At 41.1% G+C, this 20301-nt stretch overlaps 3 protein-coding genes across 3 annotated transcripts; 1 reads left to right on the forward strand and 2 right to left on the reverse strand.

Moving 5' to 3' along the window:
* Positions 1 to 3113: 3113 nt before the first annotated feature.
* RB195_011331 (uncharacterized protein) lies at positions 3114 to 11317 on the forward strand (the record flags this gene model as incomplete). The annotated part of the gene is made up of 8 exons (XM_064192693.1): positions 3114 to 3144; positions 3478 to 3608; positions 4127 to 4200; positions 8820 to 8883; positions 9269 to 9325; positions 10417 to 10509; positions 10603 to 10697; positions 11284 to 11317. The coding sequence occupies 8 exons, from the start codon at positions 3114 to 3116 to the stop codon at positions 11315 to 11317; spliced, it is 579 nt and encodes a 192-aa protein (XP_064050276.1).
* Positions 11318 to 13681: 2364 nt separating this feature from the next.
* RB195_011332 (uncharacterized protein) lies at positions 13682 to 13981 on the reverse strand (the record flags this gene model as incomplete). The annotated part of the gene is made up of 1 exon (XM_064192694.1): positions 13682 to 13981. One exon carries the CDS (start codon positions 13979 to 13981, stop codon positions 13682 to 13684), a length of 300 nt encoding a protein of 99 aa, XP_064050277.1.
* A 753-nt stretch (positions 13982 to 14734) lies between these two features.
* On the reverse strand, positions 14735 to 20272 carry RB195_011333 (uncharacterized protein; the record flags this gene model as incomplete). Its single annotated transcript, XM_013445900.2, has 7 exons — positions 14735 to 14848; positions 14930 to 15078; positions 15158 to 15275; positions 17379 to 17482; positions 17542 to 17689; positions 18720 to 18788; positions 20186 to 20272. 7 exons carry the CDS (start codon positions 20270 to 20272, stop codon positions 14735 to 14737), a joined length of 789 nt encoding a protein of 262 aa, XP_013301354.2.
* Between the last annotated feature and the right edge of the window lie 29 nt (positions 20273 to 20301).

A 20301-nucleotide genomic window follows, 5' to 3' on the forward strand; every position in this document is an offset into this window, starting at 1 on the left:
CAAGCTGGAACGGGTCTTAATATATCGACATAGATGCGCTTGAATCTTTAAGAGCTGTCATGTGTCGTCATTGTTCTTTGTGCAAATTGAAAAAACGCCACACCTCAATGAAGTGTCCGACACAAAGTACTCCAGCTCCAAGCGTGTCCTAGAAATAAAAAACCGCCTGTAAAAGAGCCTCCGAATCACAAAGGACAATGGAAGAATGGTGCAGGTGTGCTTTCATGTATCTGCCTAAGCTGTCACGTTAAAAAAATGTTCTTTGTAAACTTATTGTGGTGCATCTTTATTGATAGACACTTCGTCTTCGTGTAATGTCAGAAAAAAGTAGAGATTCTCAATTGCACGCATTTGAAGTAAGTATAGAACTATGGTACTGATGGAACTACAGTTTTTCTTCCAAAGGAAGAAGGGAGAATAGTGAACAATCTTACTGATGCCACGAATGCACCAGTTGCTACCGTTGCTGAATCCTCCATAAGAGAATTATCGTCCAGGTTTCGAATTTGTGGATCGGATGCTTGTAGACACTATACACAACGATTAAAGCTATAGACCAGTCAAAATTTGATCTTTTCTGCTGCGTACCGATGTATATACGGTGACGCCTGCGCCCGTGAAACCCTCTGTCCAATCGGCTCCGAATTGGAGGCTATTCACCAATTGCGCCGTAATGATATATGGTCGACCTGAAGCCCTGCACAACTGGATGTGCTAGGCGGCGCAGTCGTAGCCTCTTGAAAAGAGACTGCGGAGGTAAGCAAGGTTCCCTTCTCGATCGAAGAGGCTAGTTGTATTGCGCCACTTTGAGCGCTGCTTTTTGCTCCGGCACTATGTTTCAGGTCGTTTGACGTGAGCGTCGAATAGATCTGAGTAGAAGTTGTGAATGACCTTCTCCATATTCCTTCTCGATCCTGTTGTTGTTCCATCTGGGTTCCGGAGAGCAGTCATTTTTGTATTTTTGTAGTGATGTATTCGATGCAGGCAAGGTTACAATGATGGGAAACGTCGAGAACATTGAGGGAATGCTCTGAAGTGAATTGTGAAAGTGGAAGTAAACTAACTGGTTACAGAAGTTAAGGAAAGGACAATTTGTGCTCGCACAAACTGGCGGTGATGGTGAAGCCGAACAGTGGATGAGTGTTTTTCGTTGACAGTTGCTTGCTGACAGGGAAGTCCTTATCAATTTCAATATTGTGATTTTTGAGGGAACAACAGAGAACGAACTTGTTAAAGATGCTTAAGAATAGTCAACAGCGATTGTTTTCACTAGTACTTAAAATAGTCGAATTGAAATACTACGGATCATAGTTCACTGTTCATATCTCACTTATATCAGGACATCTTACTTAGCATACTCACTCGGAGGTCGGACTCACTGTATTTGAAACATTAAAGAAGCAGATGTCTAGAAAAAAACTTCAACGAATTAGTGTAAATAACATTTGATCCGCTTTTCTTCCACGAACGACGATGATTTGTGCTAGGATGTGCTTCATCCATATATTTACGTCGATGAGTGAATTCCTACATATGATTAGATACTATCGATCTAGGAGAATGGAGAAGAAAGATACATTACAACATTGTGATGTTCAAATTTTGATCAATAAATGAATGAGGTTCACTCCTATTGCTTGGAGAGGACATTTAAAGTTTTGTTTGTGTACGAAAATACATTACCAACATTCGCAATTTCGAGAGTTATGTGACTGAGAGAGAGGAAATAAATTATATTTTACCAGTACTTTTTTAAAGCTGAGTCGAACATGAGGTTGTTGTGATCCTTTATTTTTGTCTAACGTTCGAGCGAATTCGCCTTCTTCAGAGCTTGAAAGGGCGAAATCGAACGCGATTTATTCTGTAGAACGCCTTATCTATTCAATGGAGTAAATCTTAACTGTACTACTTCTTGTTTGGCGTGCAAGGCAATTGATTACATAAGTCACTGATCATTTGATCAGTAAATGCTATTTCACCCTCTCTGACTCTGAAGAGAGCGAACACGAAATGTTGGCCAAGAATGAAGGGTATCATAACATTGTGTCGGGGACAACTTAGTAACACAAAGGGAGGACAGAACAGAAGAGAGATCAGAAGGAGCTAGATGTTGGACTTCCGCATATCCTTGTTTGAGGAACGGGCTGACAAATCCCGTCCTACAGAATCGCGCTCTTTGCCGTGAACGAATTTTTTCTGAGACCAAGGAAGGAAGGCAGGTTCGCAAAACTCAGTTCAAGTGCTTCAGCTCAAGAGATTACGATTAGTTCCGCACAGAACTCCGAAGGTACCATAACAAAAAGAAAAAGAAGAAGAATGCAAACCTTCAAATGAGAAAGAATGAGTCAAGCATAGGAAGACTATTTATAGTGGGAAATGGTGCTCATGAGAGTTCTACCAGTAAACCAGTTCCGGTCAAACGTATTTTCCTCAAACAGTTTTCAGATGGGTTCGAAAATAGAAGATCGTCATATGTAGAAGGGTATGACGCACAATAATCAATCAATCCAATCGGAAGTAAATTAATATATAAACAGAAACAAACATTTTTCAGGAAAAAAACACCAAGAAGGAAGGAAAAGAGCATCAACTCGTCGTATTTAAGAAGTCGTATTTAATTCATAGAAATATATTCCAGAAAAATCCTTGACTTGTACTTCGCTGACCGTTTCTAATATGCGCACAGGGCTAAACGATTTATACGAACTGTAATTAACAATGGAAGGGTAAGAGGAAAAGCAAAGATACATTATTATACAGAAGCAAATAAAAGGGACCATAATAATTTCTTCTCACCGAGAAGCTTTAATAGAAGCTTATGTTAGAAAAAACTGTGGTCTGGAATAATAACCTTTTCTTAGTCAGATGAGGGAAGCACAGACCAGTACTGCATTGGAGATAGTAAAAGTAGCAAACAAAAAGTAAGAAATAGTAAAAAAAATAAAAGTAAAAATAAGAGTGTATGGAGCGTGGAAATTGTCTCCGAATGTAGTTTTATCGCGGAGGAAAATATTCATAGAGCAGCCGCTCAAACAAATGTCAACAATTCACGATAAGTCCGATACGGGAAAATAATGAAACATCAAGTATGCTCCATTTTTTAGCTAATTTCTATGAGAAGCAGTCTCACTGTTGTAGCGCATGGTCGGTTAAATCTTGAGTATCCAATCAAGATGTTATCCGTGCTTCATAAGATTTGAGAAGTCTTGATAAATAGTCTTCTTTGTATTTTTGAACGCTACTGCTTTTGGATGGTAATGTTAAATGTGGCAAAGAGTACTTTCTTTGAAACTGCTCTTGTATCGTCGGGTAAAAAGTGGGATGCTATACTCAAAGTGAGACCCTCGCTGGGCTCCGAAATCGGATCGCAGCTAGAGAGAGAGGGAGTAATCAGTAATAGTTCTTGTAATATTTTTGAAAAACGACATTTAATGAACCGCCGAATACTACGGAATTCATGTTCACTACTCATTTCAGAACTGAATGGTAAAAGAATTGCAAAAATGCATGTCGACCAAATTCTTTACTTGCTCAGTAATGGCTTTAATTTTATTGTTCTGTGGACATTATGTGCGCGAAAGCGTTCACGTATATTCATCAAAAAGGAGGTGAGTAGGTTTCGGGATACAGTAAGGATGACATTGTATCTTTTTTCAAATGCCAGCATTAAAAAATTTGAATTTTATATGTATACATACATATATGTCGGTTCCCAAAATCGGAGAAGAGGGAAAGAAGAATCGGTAGAAGAAAAATATGCTTCAAGAAATCTTGAGAATCCTACTTCATCCAAGGGAATCGATATAAAAACGCGGATTGTGGTTGATAACTCTAGCTGAAATCCAAGTTACTTGATTTTTATTGATTATGACTCAACGTTCTGGTTTTTTTCATTCCTCCTTTCATTACTACTGACTTTTCAAAACCTAGATGAAGTAACTGAAAAACTAGGGGTAAACTTTTCTAAAATCTTGAGCGTACACACCTGCATAGTATGACGTGCTTTCAAAAGAAATTGTGCTCCCTTGTTTGAGCTTCTCCTCTACATACACATTTGAGTAACTACTAACACTTCACCCACTTATTCTCTAAAAGTTCTCTCCGAAGGAAAAAAAAACATTTACAGAAAGCCGCATTTCAAAATTCTCCGAAAAGAAAGCGAATTTCCCGGAATTCCAATCAGAAACATGAAGGGATAAGGTCTGTCACTCCAAAAAATCCTATATAATAAGGAAATATGTATTGTTTCGCACAGAAAAAGCCCCAAGACCCTTTAATTGACCCTTTAATTTGCCGCCTTCAATTAGCGAACTGGTACAAGTGCTCCAAATTCCAAACTCTTTTAAGTTCTGCTTCAAGCTGAAGGTGTTTATGAGAATTCAAACATGGTACTGTACTTTTAACGGTATTTGAACTTTGACACAGCAATGACTTTCGCCTTAGAAGCGGCAGATCTTCAGCTCATCTTAGATTAACAGTTTCATCTTTCTAGGGAGCTCATCTAAACGGTTTACTGTTAGGTGTGAAGATCTGTGTATAAAATCCCTCATGGTGCTTCTACTTTCTATCCAAACTCTTCAAACATCAAGTTTGAACTTAACACTGAATTTTTTTGAGTTTATCGTAGTTGAGAATGGTTACTTGCGAATCAAAGCTACATAGTTTTGCGTATGAATGGATTCCATTTAAGGATAAGAATAATCAATTCCAGGCTAAAAAAAAGGTTTCCTGTTAGCATACTAAACAGTCCAATAGTTTCTAGTTTGATCAAAGAGAAATTTTTTCTTCCCCCCCTTTTTTTTTGGAAATTCTTACTTACCGAAATCCTTTCAGAAATTTCCAATTCTCGTTGTTTCCACTGTCTATCCGTCTAGTCACCTAAACTCTAAAACCATATTGCTAAAATTTTTCACATCCGCGTACACGTACTCGTCCCTACTTTTTCGTGCAGTTTTCCAAGGAAAATTCCCGCAACTGCCGCCGCCAAGTAGGTATTTGTTGTGTACGTGTGAATGTGTAACATAACACTAATTATTTTTACAGCAATCGCAGTCGCTATCGTAAGATGTCTTGGTTACAAAAAGTGATTTATGGATTTTTGCTAGCTCATTTCTCGAGATGAATAAATACTTTGCGTTATGCTCGTAAGCACGAAAATGCACGCAATCGTACATCGACCTCCACTCAATCTCTTGCATAGATACCGTATCGGAGGACGAGCAAAACCAAGAAGTCACGAATAAAGCGAAATATTTGCATTATGCAAATTCGATTATCTAGAGGCAGCTATTAAGGTTGGACTACTCGTTTTTCACGCACACGACCATTCACGACCGCGCGAAGTTTTTTTACCGGCCCTGTTGGAGCTCCACTAGCCTCATTCTCGCATTTGTTGCACGTCACTACTTCTGTAGTTGTTCTTTTCTACAGCAGTCACTTGGAATTTTATGCGTTCTGCAGCTTCAAGAAGGGGATTAGGTCAGGTCGACGTTGAGGATACCGCTCTTTGCGTTGTAAGAACCGCCCCCGTTCCGAGTCGTAGTCGAATCAGTTTGGTCCAGAATCAAGGGCATTCGAGCAACCCGTGATTAGATTTCCTTTCACCAGTTTCCATACCACCTGACATCTGAGGTGGGTGGACTCTCATCAGTGTGCAGGGCGCTGAGGCTTATTACGTGACGTAGCGACACTTTTTGCCAAGACGGTTGGGACCTTAACAGTAGTCAGTTAATAGCTAGATAATTAGGGTTCATTTCCAATGTCCAAACAAGTTGGAAATGTCGAACTCATAGCATATGAAGACCTTTCCACAGGATGCGCCTCCACTGGTGGTAACCATATTATGAATATGATAGCAACCACGGCATGTCTCGTGATTGACGTTGACAAGGTCCCTGACTTGAGCCGTATGCAGCTGAGCTCTCGGCTGGTCCATCCGTGTTACGAACACGTCACCCCATCTCTTTGGCAGCGTGATACTTTTGGCAGTAGAAAATGGGACCAATTGACTGTGTGACGCGCTGGTTGCACGAAAAAGAGTCAGCAGCAATGAACAAGACGCATGCGAAGCACTGAGAAAAAACCGTTATGGCTAAGGCGCCCGCAGCTGCTGAACTACATCTTAATGTACGCCGTCCTATATCTACTCTATGCACCTTACTCTCATAATGTTTGCTTTTCTGTCTCCACGAATGAAAAGCACACTGATAAACAGCTTAAGTGGCGACTAGAAATTGACGAAAGATCTTATCGTAAATAGTAGCTAATACTAATACAGACGGATGTTGCATGTCCGAGAGAAAAGAAATTAATCCTTATCTCATTCACTTCCTCGCAAATGGGCTAGTAACCTATTTGATTATCACTACACTGCTGCCGCATATGCGAGTCTCACTGCTGCCTGCTCGCGGTGGCCGTATTTATGCTGAATGAAATCAGGGATTTGAGTGTACGCTCTGGGCACCTACGAACTATGTAATTTGCACAGTTATATACCGGAAGTTTCTCAAATGTTACAAAAGGTCCTGTCGTCCAGAACACTGACAAACCCGAACCCCAATAGGTCAAACAGCTAGTGGGAGAGTAACGTCCTTGGCAGCAACTCTCCGCTTGGTTACGCTGAACCATCGGACATTGTCGACTTAAGATAACTGAGTGTCGACAGGGATTTCAAGCGAAAAGCCTAGTCTCGCAGGCTACAGAACAGTGACAGTAGATAAATTCTATGCGAGCTTTCTGTAGGTCGAGCAAGTTTGAGCGAAGCTGTGTTCAAAATCATCCCGGCGAAGACGCCGGCAACCGCGTCAGACTTCTAAGGGTGGAGGCGAAACGGAAGTAATTACTACATTCTAAGCTACTTCCCTAATATTCAGCTATGTGCTAATCTATTTTCCATTATTCTACTGTATTAGACTACTACTTAACACCAGCCCTCTGATTAGGTCAAGTAGGTCACCGCGACAGCTTGGGATGATTAGTGAACTGTGTTCATATTTGCGTGCCTTAATCATCATTTGTATTCTTAATCGAACAATCGAAACAAGAACATCACTTGGTAGTACTATCCCATGCGTGTAAAGAGTAAAATGAATGACTTTCTTGGCATTGATCAATCTGCAATAGTTTTAGTATTCGACTTCAACTGTGAATCGTTTGAAGTCTATAAAAGCGCAGGCGACGTCACTGTTCTTATCTTACCAGACAATTCTGGTACCAATTTACGAATCCCTGAAGGAGTTAGGAATGCGTGGTAGTCCTAACGCGGTTTCGAAACAACCGCACAATACAAGCGGGTCCTTTCATAACTGTGCTGCAGGGTTGTGCTCGAATGGCGAATCCATATTTTTTCTTTACTCTATAATGTTAGCATACATAGTGCGCTCGCAAAAATGAATAGGATTCATTGAATCCGAACACATCACACTTGAATCGAAAATGGTGGTGAAAGTGGATAAGAAACTACGGATACAGTTGTTGGGTTTTTCAGCTGATTTTCACGTGATCTTAAAGCTACAACAAAAGCTGTTGTGTGATTGTTCTTTGTGCAACTAGTAGCATCGGCTAAACACATAAAAAGATAACATGCGAGTGCTCATCGAAAGTGGGGCACAAGTGCTTTTCCGTGCAGTAAACCATACGCAGTGCAGTTTCTATTCGGAACTGCAATGCCTAGTTGAACCTTTCAAATGGAAACGAATAAGAACCGAGACCTAATTAGGTTTCTCAAGTGTGAATTAGCAAAAATGTGTTGTTCATGGGATATCCAGATCGAATGGTCGTTGGTGTAATTGTAGGTTGTCGTAAGGTATTTGCAGGTTGCTCGACGTTTCTGCGTTTGAGGAGGTCTTTCTCCACTTTTTTTTCGAAGCGCTCTCATCACACATCTATCTCACAGAATCCTAGTAGCGAAACTTTGCTACTGAGCTAACGACTGAACGATTCCGTCATTCAAAAGAACTTGAAGACAAGCAAGAGATGAAAACAATTAGAATAGGAACAGTGAGATGAGTAAGCCAAGAGGTAACGAGGCGGGGCTTAGAAATATGAGTTAAAAAAAAACAAATTATGGAGAGCTGAACGCTTCAACTGCCGGCAAACTTATCAGTGAGAGAGCCGATTTCATCACACTTAAATACAGTTGTCCATCCGTTAGATTCGCAGGTTGCACTCATCCCCGCCCAAGCTATGTGCACTGGTCACGCAACGATCGTCAAGTGGCCACCCGTACAGTACTAACAAAGGAGGGGAATCTTAAAGAGCTGTGGGACCGCTGTCAACCGCTATCATCTCGAAAAGTGCTTTTTCTGAGACTCTATGTGATCAGTTTTTTTTCCATATTTACGTGAGGAGGGAACGCATTCCACACGTTTCCTTCAGTTGCAGATCAATCTGCGGAATAAAATGCTCTCCTTTCGAGTAACGTAACGATGCTCAGCATCAGTTTCGACTTTCAGAAGGGAATGACAAGAGGGAAACTTTTTAATAAGACTTCGAACAAAGATTCATAAAGAACATAAGTCAACCGATTTCATGGGGAAATGAAGAAGTATCTGAGTGTTTATAAAAGCAATGCAATACGTTTACGTTTGCAAAATTTTTGCAAACTAAATGCAAAAAAATGCAGAGTTCAAGACCAAAATCACCGGTGCACATTGAAACCTCTGATATCAGTCATAGTTCCGAAATTTCGTGAGCGGAGAGAAGTCACGTAATTCACCAACTCAATCGTAACAAAACTGTCCTACATTTACAAATATAAACACTCATTGCTTCTGACAAATATTTGCACTCTTGTGTGTGTGAATAAAAAATCACTTTAGACCTGAAGTGGCAAAACGAGTGCCGAAACAGGAACAGGAGAAATTTGGAGTCAGGACATGTGTAGTAAGTCTGCAAATCTTTCGATGAAGCAGTATAAGTTCTTCTCGTTTGAGTTCGTTGAAAAAAAAAATGTTGCGTTCATCGGTTTCCGTTTTGATCGCTTTTTGTTCTCTCTTCTAAGTGAGGTAAACTATTCTGCAGTGAAAATTAAAAATAAAGAAATTTCGGGTGTGTTTCATTCACTATCAAGCACTACTGATTTAGTATTGTTTATGTTTGACTGCATGTTACTTGTTCTAAACACCATTCAGGTTACATATTTTGTGTACTGGAGAATTACCGTGGTTGTTTATACTACTATGAAGCATCTACGAACTTACTACAGACTTCTGTTTGAAGAAAAACAGTGAATGTGACCTTAAACCCGGCGTTAATGTTGAATTTTTAGAAGTTTTCGCCAGGAGAATCGCCTCGACCAAGTGCAGCAGATGAAAGATCAGAAAAGGTTCGTCCTGGTGATTTCAGTTATGCTGCTTCTATCGGCTACTGCAAAGAATATCTTATCCAGAAATTGCCACTTATTCAATTTTATATCAGGATCTTATTCCATTGCGTGTGTCTATGGGAGCATAAGCGATGCGATGGAAATGAAACCAGGAACGCATTCTTTTTCCGCCCACGCTAATTTGCGCTTGAGTTCACCGACCCAAATTCATTACGATGGCAATTCGCTGCAGACCATAATCGTCCATAGGACAGACCATACTATAATAGAACGCGCGGGCACGTGTACTTCCATGATGAATTTGAACGATTTTTTCCCTACCAGTGTATTGACCCAGGGCCCATTTATTCGCTCTCGCTCGATTATGTAGTTGGATAAGTGATATTGGCGCCGTATCTTACGATTTTCTTCCACTTTTAGGCTTTCAACCGCTCGCGATTGCTTGCACAAATCTTGTTTATCCTTGTTTGCGTCTCCCTTTTCCGCATGGGAATCAATAATGTACAAAATAATATTCCTGCATGAGCAAATGTGGTGTGGTATAGTGGGGCCAAAAAGACCTGAAGCTCGGTGCAGCTGCATGAGCGGCTGCGCTCGAAGCGGTAGAGCGCAGCGGTTAGGAACGAGAGAGGATCTTCGCTACCACCACTCATCGCTGTAGTTCGCAGTGGTCCCGACCGCCGGGTCCACTGCGTCGCTTCGAGTGCAGCCGGTTATGCAACTGTGTTAGGTTTCATGTCGTTTTGACCCGATTATGCCAAAACGTACTTTTAGAAATATAAGTTTGTCATGCACATAACCCCACATTAACCTTATAAGAACATTGCATCTTGAAGAATTTTGTAGTGGAGCAAACATTAAAGCAAGTGAGCAGTAGTTCAGCTTTTCTTTCTTGAAGTTAGTTTTCTTTTCTTTTGGGAAATTTTAGAGTTTGTCAGGTATTATTTCCACGGCTACTGACGGCGAACGACATGGGTTACCGTACATTTTTGTCGCGAGCGTTCTGTATCGTTATGTCCGCCTGCATTGGGAATCAAATTTTAAGGAAAAAGGGTATGAGAACTTAGTAGCCAATGTGATTTTGCATGTAGATAAGATCAACAGAATGGTGGAGCAAGAAGAAGATAGTTCATCTTAAGCCAGAATCTACACAAAGGGAAATTGAAAGCGAATGCCAGCGAAAAGTGAGTGGATTTTACATCTTTAAACTCTCACCTCTTCTGAGAATGTTTGTGACTTGCGAGGTACTACCGCCGATTCTTAAAACTTTATTTTAGGAGAAATTACTGGCTGAAATAGTGAACGAGGATGACGTAGCGGCGACACAGAAAGACACGATAACGGTGAGAAGTTCAACAACGACGACTGATAGGTTTGCACCAGAAACAAATTCGCACAATTTCTTAGGTAACACCTGGGAATAAGGTCTTGTGCATCTCTCTAAAACCGCTCAAAGGCACCCTACTACGAATCTGACGTTGTAGGTTATGGGATCCGCGATGGTTCCGCTCATCTCTCCCTAACCGTCACTGATTTCTCTCGAATAGGCTGCGTGCACAGTAAGAGCACGTTGCAACTGAAGTGGTAGTAAGAGCCGCATCTTCCGCGGAGCTTTTTTTTTACGATGATTATCCCGCATCCCGCAATCTACAACAGTATCTCTAGCTTTTCCAGCGAATTCCCTCACCACCTCGGATTAGTGGTGGGCTGCCTTTAAAGCTTAAGTGGTCCAGTAAGGAGTCGGTGATTCCTTCAATGGGGAGTGGGATCCTGTGTGCTTGTGAAGTGTTTCAGCAGTAAGCAAGTCAGAAGTCTTTTTGTATTCAGCACATTCTGCTCATTCTATCCTTCTTCTGTCATATAGCACTCAAGAGTTTTACGTAACAGTAGACGTTGTTTGACTTTCTTACGCTAACAAGGACGATATTTCATAATAACATGATTTGTTATTGTTTCAGGGGATCGGGGACGAGCCCTAATGAGGAAAAATGATGGAAGAAACGAAAACCTAAATCTGCACCAAAAAATACTACTCTGAACGACTATATCGGTGTTTTGCTTAATTTATTTGCCTGTTAACAAACTTGTTTGCTGAAGAATTTCAATAGTATTTTCGAATTGCTGGACCAGTAGCCGTATTGTAAATGAATTATACTGTTCACCGCATGAATGCATTGTTTTCTGTGTTAAAATATTGTGAGACAAGTAATATCATGATCATGATATATAATAACGGCTTATTCTGTCACGTGTGTGTGTGGTGTGATGTGTGTGTCACGAAATTCCAAAAGGGGGGTGCGATGGGTCCATCGGCGTCGGAATGGTGCGCCGGCGCCAGATAGCTAAAAAATGAGGTATGACGGGTCCCGCGGCGTCGGATTGGTGCGCAATAACTTCGTCCTCCGCGTGTCTATTTCCTTCTCCTTTCGCCTCAAGCTGGTAGCATGCCTTCCTCAGAAAACGGAAACATGTATGCAAACGGCTGCTTAAATAGTAGCGAACAGTTTACATGATATGACGTAGAACGTTATCTTTATCAGTAGGATAAAGTCTTTCACGTCATTTTGTGCTTAAACATCATTCATTGATAACTCTTGGAGGGAAGCAGGAGGATAATCCAAATTTCGAGTAATACTTTTAAATTGTGTCTACATTATATTGGTATCGACGGAGTGTTTGAAGCTGAAGTGTGAAATCTTTTGCCTCTATACACAAGCCTAATTTCACAGAAAAGGGCACTAATATTGATTTTCTTTGATCAGTGAAGGGGAGCGAAGCGAACACCACAGAAAGTCTGAAGTCCGGCTTTAGCCGGACGTTCAGACTGGTAATGAAATAACAATGCATTATGAAACATAGTTTGGAGGATTTATGTGTTGATTGATTTGTTAATCAAACTCACGACAATAAATCACTATTCAGCACGTGCTTTCTGGACTTATTACAAACCTTGCAACCATGTCCTGATCATATGTTTGTCAACAAATTTTCTGATTGTATTTATAGAAATGTTGTTTAGGTCAGTAGTAATTGACTGCCACAGAAGTCCCACACGTAAAAACCAATCAATATGCTTTAGGTTTTGAAAATTGAATCTTCTATTCAACAAGAGGCGATTAAACGGAAAGTGTAACAGGAATGTTTTAAATCCCACATCCTTGCTAATCGAACACGTTTACTTCTACTTTTATGACAAGAAAGCGTTTTTTAATCTCTTTTAACTTTTCAAAAGGTGACAAATCCATTGATGCTTCGACTAAGTAATAAGCCGTGAGCGTTTTCGTTCTTTTGGAATCATAAATGCACATAGAGATAATTATTGCATAGATAGAACAGCTTCTGCTGGATCAGGTCACATCGGATCAGATCACACAAGGCCGTTTCAAACGCCTTTTTCTGAATTATTAGGGAACATTGAGTGCAGTCACGCTACGCTCATATTCGTGAACTGCACCCTCATTCCACTCTATGCGTGAAGAGATCCCTACATCGTCAGTCTCGTGCTGTCTCTAAGTCGAAGAAAAAGAAAACACACGTGACTTATTCCTCAACCGAATATATTACTCAAGTTTGTTTGTTTCACTGTATGTGCTTTCAAGGAGGGATGAGATTTCCTCGTGGGTTGTCACCGAATCTGTATTTTGATTCCTGCATTTTCACATGGTATTCACGTAATAATACATTACTAATAATAAACCATAACAATAGGACACCACAGATATGGACGTGTCACAGGACGTGTCTGTGCACAACTTTCGCAGCCGGCGCAAAAACTGTGGGTACCAATGCTAGTGTATCTCTCGCCCGCCAGCCAGTGTACAGAGGCCGTTATAGTGCGCTCTGGGCTCCGTTTTGCTCCATTTTGTTACCCTTGTATATACCGGCGCATACCTCGAGCCGAATGCCATTTCCCACACACCCATCTAACCTTCCCACTGCGTCGTGTATACTGTACCCTATCTATGTTGTTCGTATATATGGCATGTAGCCATCATGTAGCCGTAGTGCATGTCATTAGGACAAACCATCTTATATATTGATTGCGTATCACATCTTATTGTTTTTTCATTTGGGCACGGTGCGGAAGCGGGGGTCACGGTGCAACCGGACCCTCGAAGTAGTCGGAGCGGTGTTTAGGGCTCTGGTTGTGCGTTCCTTGGGTCCGGAGGGGCCGACCGGCATTTGTTGGCTTACTCCAGTGCAAGCTACTCCGGATCTGGGCAGTTGTGACCATTAACACTTTACCTCGTCAGAGCAGGTTACGACAGTAGTAATAAATTAAGAAATTGCAATAAGTTGATCTTGATCTCGCGCAACATCTTTTATACTGGTAATTTCTTTTTCTATTTTCACTTGTTACATGATCGCGACGTTAGCTCTCTTTGGCTGCCCACACAGATGATAGCATCCATATAGGGACCTTTTTCGTTTACTAAGTGAACATAACTGTGCAAAAAGCAGTAGATTTCCTGATGTCGATTCGTATGGATGGTTTTCACTGAATTTCTCGTTCGGTGGCTTTTCATCAGTGCTTTCACGTGAAACAGGAATGACCCTCCCTTGTTTATGATTCTCATTCTCAACCAGAAATGTATCGATAGGAACAGCAGCGTCACAACGACGGTAGTGATCCGAACTGTCGTCCGGTGAAGGCATCCAGCTGGCCGGAGGGCGCGTAAGTTTTTGCTATTTCATGAATCCAACACTACAATAACAACAACCTTATGTTTTGGTTCAGGCATTAATGGACTATAATAGCGAGTTATAGCGAAGAAAGCATGGAAGGAAAAGAACCAAATTCCCTGCCTGCTTACTCTCACGATGCTGATCACTTTTATTTGATAAAATCAGCAGTACTCAAGTATGAACCATGGAAATTTACAGAAGTTTCTGAGTTCTTAATGTAAATTCAGTCCAAACAGGTTCGTTTGCATGCTTGATAGATGATCTCGATCCAGTTCGTCTCCTCCCATTGTCTGAATAAGACATTTCTGGGATCTTTAGTGTACTTCGAGTTAGGATTCATCTTTGTGAGATCTTAACAAAATGAAAATTTAAGCGTTACCCATCTTCTGTTCGTATGTTCTGGTTTGGTTTTTTACGTCTTTACGAACAACTTTCGACTTTCAGAATACGTGAGAACTTGGGCAAAACAGATAGCTGCAGTAGAATCAACTATATACTCATCTTTATAAAGAACAGAGCCAATATATCACATCCTGACCCAGAATCTTGATTGGTAGCTAGCAAGAATGGAGAAGACTGCACGACAACTAGATGTCATTGATATGCATTTAAGTACTCCGTGGTTAGTTCAAATCAGTGTACATGCCGTACAATGGGGTTCAGAAGTAGTGTACAAGTGAGGCTGGGATATGTGTAGTTCGTGACGTGTGTGCCGGAATGGCGCTACTCTTCTTCAACGTCAATTTCCTTGCTTGGACGTTCAGAAGACTCGTCTATAATTTCTTGTTCATATTCCTGAGGTTGACATTTGGATAAATCGACACGCGGAAATTCCATCTATAAGCAAGGTGTTTGAGAGCATCATCTTGACAGTAAGAAAAACCTAGGGAAAATTTCAAGTCAAATCGAAGAGCACACCTGTTGCTCCGCAAAAATCCAAGGTTTGAGATGAGGTTGGTTATCTTCTTTCCAATCTGGATATGCAAGACAAGCCTTGTGCAACCGCTTAATAACTTTAGGGGCAATTACCCGTGTTAGACGATTGACCAACCATGTCGGCAGTTTTCCTAGAAACCGAAAAAACTACTATTATGAATAACTGCGGATTTGAGAGAATGTTGAGATCAGAAAACTGAAGCTTCTCACCTTTAGGATCTGAGTGACTTATGTAGGTGATTTGGCACCCATTCTCATCAAACGGTCGAATAAGATATGCAGAGAGCAAAGCAGTTGCTCGAATGAAACCTTTCATAGGAGGATAATCCTGAAAATTCGAAAAAGTTGTGGAAATAAACAAGCGACAAAGAGAGAAGATGTACATTTTCGGAAACCACTACTGTGTTTTAGTCAACAAAAGTCTACAAAGTGAATGAATCGTATGGAGTGAGAGTCGCATTTTTGGATTTTTTTTCTCGTGGGTACTAAACGTTTTGCTTTTTCTTTGTTTCACTGCTGATAAATTCTGTTCGTTTATAAGGAGAAATTAGTGCGGTAGCGAAGAGCAGCTGGAACTCAGACAAGTTCTTGAGTAATATGGGTAAAAGAAGACCTTAAAAAGCGGAGAATATACAATTACAAGCTGATGGTGCTGCGATGAGAAAAAACATATGTCACGAAAGTTCGTCATTCACCAAGTCGCTGCATCGAGAAAGAGGATGGAGTGGGTCACTCGTGCTTTCTCTGATCACTTCGACAGCCACGTCCATTTGCTTCCATCTGAAGAAAGATGGACACGCCATCTCAGAGTCCTTTCCATCAAAGGTCGACAATGCTTGTGGTCGGTAAAGGATCGTATAACACTTTATTACATCAGCTTCGAATACATAGATGCGAGAGCCGGAGCCAGTGTACCGATCCCCTTCATTTCTTGATGGTTGGCGAAAAGATCCCCTTCACTTTCGGACGGTTGGCTAAGGGATCCTCATCATTTGAGCTGCACCCCATGTGCTAGACCTCCTTCACCTGAGGAGGGTCCGGGTCCTCCCTATCGCACCTATGTTCGAATAAGGTTACCGTCAGTTTTTACATACATACTGAAGAGGCTCTTCGCACTAAATCACAGTGCAAGAGTTCGAAAAGTTGGAAGACCTCAAAAATATGCTGCATCGTCTCATCGTTCAAACTGCTTACGTTAACAGTTTTTTATGAACGATTTTAATACAGAAGACCGAACCTAAACAGGACTGAAAGACCATGTAAAGGAGAGCACTGTAAAGAAGAAGGCCTTTGAAAAGGACATGGCACAATTGACGGAGTACCCACACTTTCTCACTAAAACATAAAGGTCATCCATGTGTTATGTAATCCGTTTATCTCCAAATGCTCCCGTTCTCCTCTCTCACGACAATCTCGAATTCATGTACTTGATGATAGATGTTCCAAGGCGGTAACTTGATCTGGCCAGAAGTTTTTAGCATCGTTTTCGAGAAGGTAACACAAAAATAGATAAGGGTTAAAAAAAGGATTGAGTTGATGGCTTGCAAATATTCTATCCTCTCGCTGATGATTTTATACTTTATATTTTTCTGATTTTAAGGGGAAAGATGGGATATCTGGGAAGATTCGTATGGAGGTGTCCTTGGAAAGCTAGTGTTCAAAAAGCCGCGAAAACGTGTTGATCCCTCACATCCTCTCTGTGGAACATTTATATCAGAATGCTCCATCTGGGTAGGAAACAGATATAACCAACGACGTGATCTGACATTTAAACATTTGCGAGGAAATCACTGAATTAAGGAACATAAAAAGAGCACCGAGAATGTAGCGAGCGAGGATAACTAGGCACCGGTTCCGTTCTCATCTTTTTAGCGTCTGTTCTTGGTTTTTTCCAATCCAGCACTCAGGTTCGTCACCTCACAAACCTGAGTGCTGGATTTCAAGTCTTGCACTACGTCAACGACTGAGGATAAGAAATGGCGCCGAATTTATTATGGAATAGTAAGATCAAATCCAGAGTAAATGTTGAAAATCACTAGAATATACTTTTGTTTTGAAGGAACTTTTCACGTCGAGCTTTCTTCTCCTGTTCTAATCGTTTTCGCTCCTCTTGTTCTTCCTTCGTTTCTTGTTCAATCCGACGTCTACATCTCCTCACTAATTTGTTCATGAAGCACTTTATGCGCTTCTACCGAAGAGAGGTGATCAACTCCATGACAGATGGAAGTAATACTGTTACCCTCGAGAGCGGGAGTGCAGGTGTTGGAAACGATCGGTGTTTAAAGGAGGATAAAACTTCAAATCAATGTCCAAGCTGTTTGAGACCTAGCAACAAAACACAGACTTCACATAAAATTAAGTTTGAACTAATTTGGATGAATGCATTAAAATAAAGGCATAAAAGATAGAACGGAAAACAAATATTGATTACCTGATGACAAACAGAGTGACCGCAGATCATCTTTTCTTCTCCAGTATCAAGCCAAGAACGTTGCATCACAAAGTCACGTGCACGAATTGGTGGCATCGCCGTCACTGAAACTTCCTCCTGGTGTGGTGTGGACTACGCTGCTGCGCACTGAGGAAACCCTTACACGCATAGTATCCAATGTCATTGTTTGGATTTATCATTCCTATGTAACATTGTGCTGCCATGTGTCGATCCCAATGAGCTCGATAGGACGAATCGTGTAGTACGTCGTAGGCAACACTCGGTAAGACATCAGGGAATTTCGCCTCCGCCTTTAAAAAAATGAAATGTGGTACGTCAAGTATAAAAAAAAAATCCTAAAAAAGTAGATGAGCAGCTAGCCGACATAATGATTTTCAGTTTATGATATCAAATACAGCTAAGTCAGGACTATATTTCTAGTAGATAATATATGTGTGATGGGATGAAGCCAGACCCTTCTGAAATGCACAGTGACCCATAACAAATCCAGACAAATTAAGAGGCGAAGCGCACATGGATATGCAAATCTTTAAAAAAAATGTTAATTATATATACTTAATGTTTTTTTTTGGATTTGATAGCTGTTATCTCTCACACTTTTACATTTTTATAAAAACGTTTTAATTTCTAATTCTCCTTCCAACTTTTTAAATTTCTTAATTCAAGGTATACCACAGATGCTACGGAGATGATGAAATGAGATCAAAAAAGTTCTATATTCCGAGGAATTCGCTGTCATTTTTTACTACCTCAAAGAATGCGTTTTCTTTACTTTATTCTTTTAACACCTGGCAAGATAACAAGTAACAAACGAAAGAAGCGAAGACAAAACACGCCTCACAAGCTCACTTTTTCACTTTAGACGGTACGCAACAGCAAAAAAACTGTATTCGTTTTTTGCTTCGGTTTCTTTCATTTAATAAACTTATGATTTTTCAAAATGATAACACTCCAATTTTCATGCCCAATTTTAGTTAACATCGTTTTTAGTTTTTGTCTTACGATTGGAGAAGTGAAGGGGGAGGACTTCACTTCCTCAATCCTGCAGAGGTAATGGGATCGGAGCCACGACTTCTGAGAAGAACGCTAAACGTCTTCTCTAGAATTTTGATGGATTTTCATCCACTAGAAAACTTGAATCCTGAGGAGAGTATTCTAACGCTAAGTCTTCTGGGAAGGTGCAACTTAATCCGCAGAAGTTACCCAATGGTCCGAACCCCAGTCACTCGCAAGCTTGGACAGGTGCTACCTAGTTCTTGTTTCATATTCTCTTAATTTCAAGATCTTCCAGGAGAAACCGTAGGGTAAATATGACTTTACCTTAATCATCTGGTAATGACTGCACGGAACTGACTGCGTATAAACAGTGATCATCTTCTTTTTGTACACCTAAATTCTCGATCGGTACTCTTGAAAGTAAATTCGGTGTGGGTAAAATGTGGTTGGAGGGAACCTTAATGCGACAGAATCGAGCTGTGCTATTACTGTAATACGGCATGTAATGGCGAAGGCGGAAAGGCGCAAGGACGTCCACAAAAACCGTTCTAAAGTGACTAATGGGTTTCCCATTTGAGAAGAATTTGAGATGGTCATAGTGCATCAATCGAGAAATCATTACTGGAAGTCAATAAGTGAGTCACGCGGGTCCTAAAACCTAAGCATCAGTCTTAGAGGACCCTCCACATGTAAGTTAAAGCTACTAAGAAAAAAGGAAGACAGAGCTGGAACTACTCCTGCTTCAACTTAACCAAAACCGTCCAAGCAAGCTCTTTTTTTTACTTCCATGAAAAAGAACTGAAAATGGATTCCATAGCAATCCAAGATCACCAAGCTTGTATGCTACAAATTTTATCCACGCATTTTCGATTTGTTTTCGGAAGTTGGTGGGCCTAAAGACCGCCGTTGGGTTAGCCTACATGAAGGCTGTTTCGTGAATTAAAGACATCACCCCACGAATCTGGGGTGGTGCCGGTTTCAGATGAGTTATACCTAAACGGGGTCGTAGATAATGGAGAGGAGGAAGATTCCTTTCTAATTGGCGTAAAAAGCCGGAAGGTACGGCTTCGAGCGTTCCAGGGCGCTATTTTCTAGGAGTCCGATTGGAGCGCGCCAGCCTCATGCATGCGCCGCATATTCCGGGACCTTTTTTTACGGCAATTGGGAAAAAATGGACGGAATCACCCTCTTCCCAACAATCTACGACCTCGTATAGGCATAACCCACCTGAAATCCGCACCACTCCAGAATCGTGGGATGATGCCTTTAACGAGGATTTCCACAGTCGCTCCTTACACAGCAATCCACGATCAGCGAGACCTTCGCCAAATTCATTCTTGGACTTCGATGCAAGCTCCGGTCATGTAGTAATCAGAGTGAAGTCACCAAGTTAGCAGCCATTATGCAAATGAAACGGTTCAACGACGAGAACGGCTCTATGGACGTTTTTGCCCCTGTTGTGCTCCCTGACTTTTTTTCGTGCTCTGAGTCCAGGTCAGTACGCACCATTACAGTAACTGCCAATTCGATTTTATCGCGTCATAGTGCGTCCCAACTACAGTTTAGTTCTTGGTGTGAAACTTATTGGGTTCACAAAGGCGATAGTGTCGCGCATGTGTGCTTCACAGCCGATTGGTGATTATCGATCGAGGCTACGGTATGACAGCGTACTGTCGATAATCACCAGTTGCTAGAGTATACACGACACCCCATTGTTTCTGTGAGCTCTTCGGGCAGTGTTAACTGGGTTTCTGGGTACGTACACTCATGGTAGCATTAGAAACACCCACCTCATGCCATCCTTGGGTGCTGTCACACATGTTACGAACTTTCACATAATCCGCATCTTCCCAAACCCGTGCCACATTCACCCGCATTACAGGCACTATTAAGTCTGCTGAAATAA

Source organism: Necator americanus, chromosome III (assembly GCF_031761385.1).
Source record: "Necator americanus strain Aroian chromosome III, whole genome shotgun sequence".
NCBI classification, from domain to species: Eukaryota; Metazoa; Nematoda; class Chromadorea; order Rhabditida; family Ancylostomatidae; genus Necator; species Necator americanus.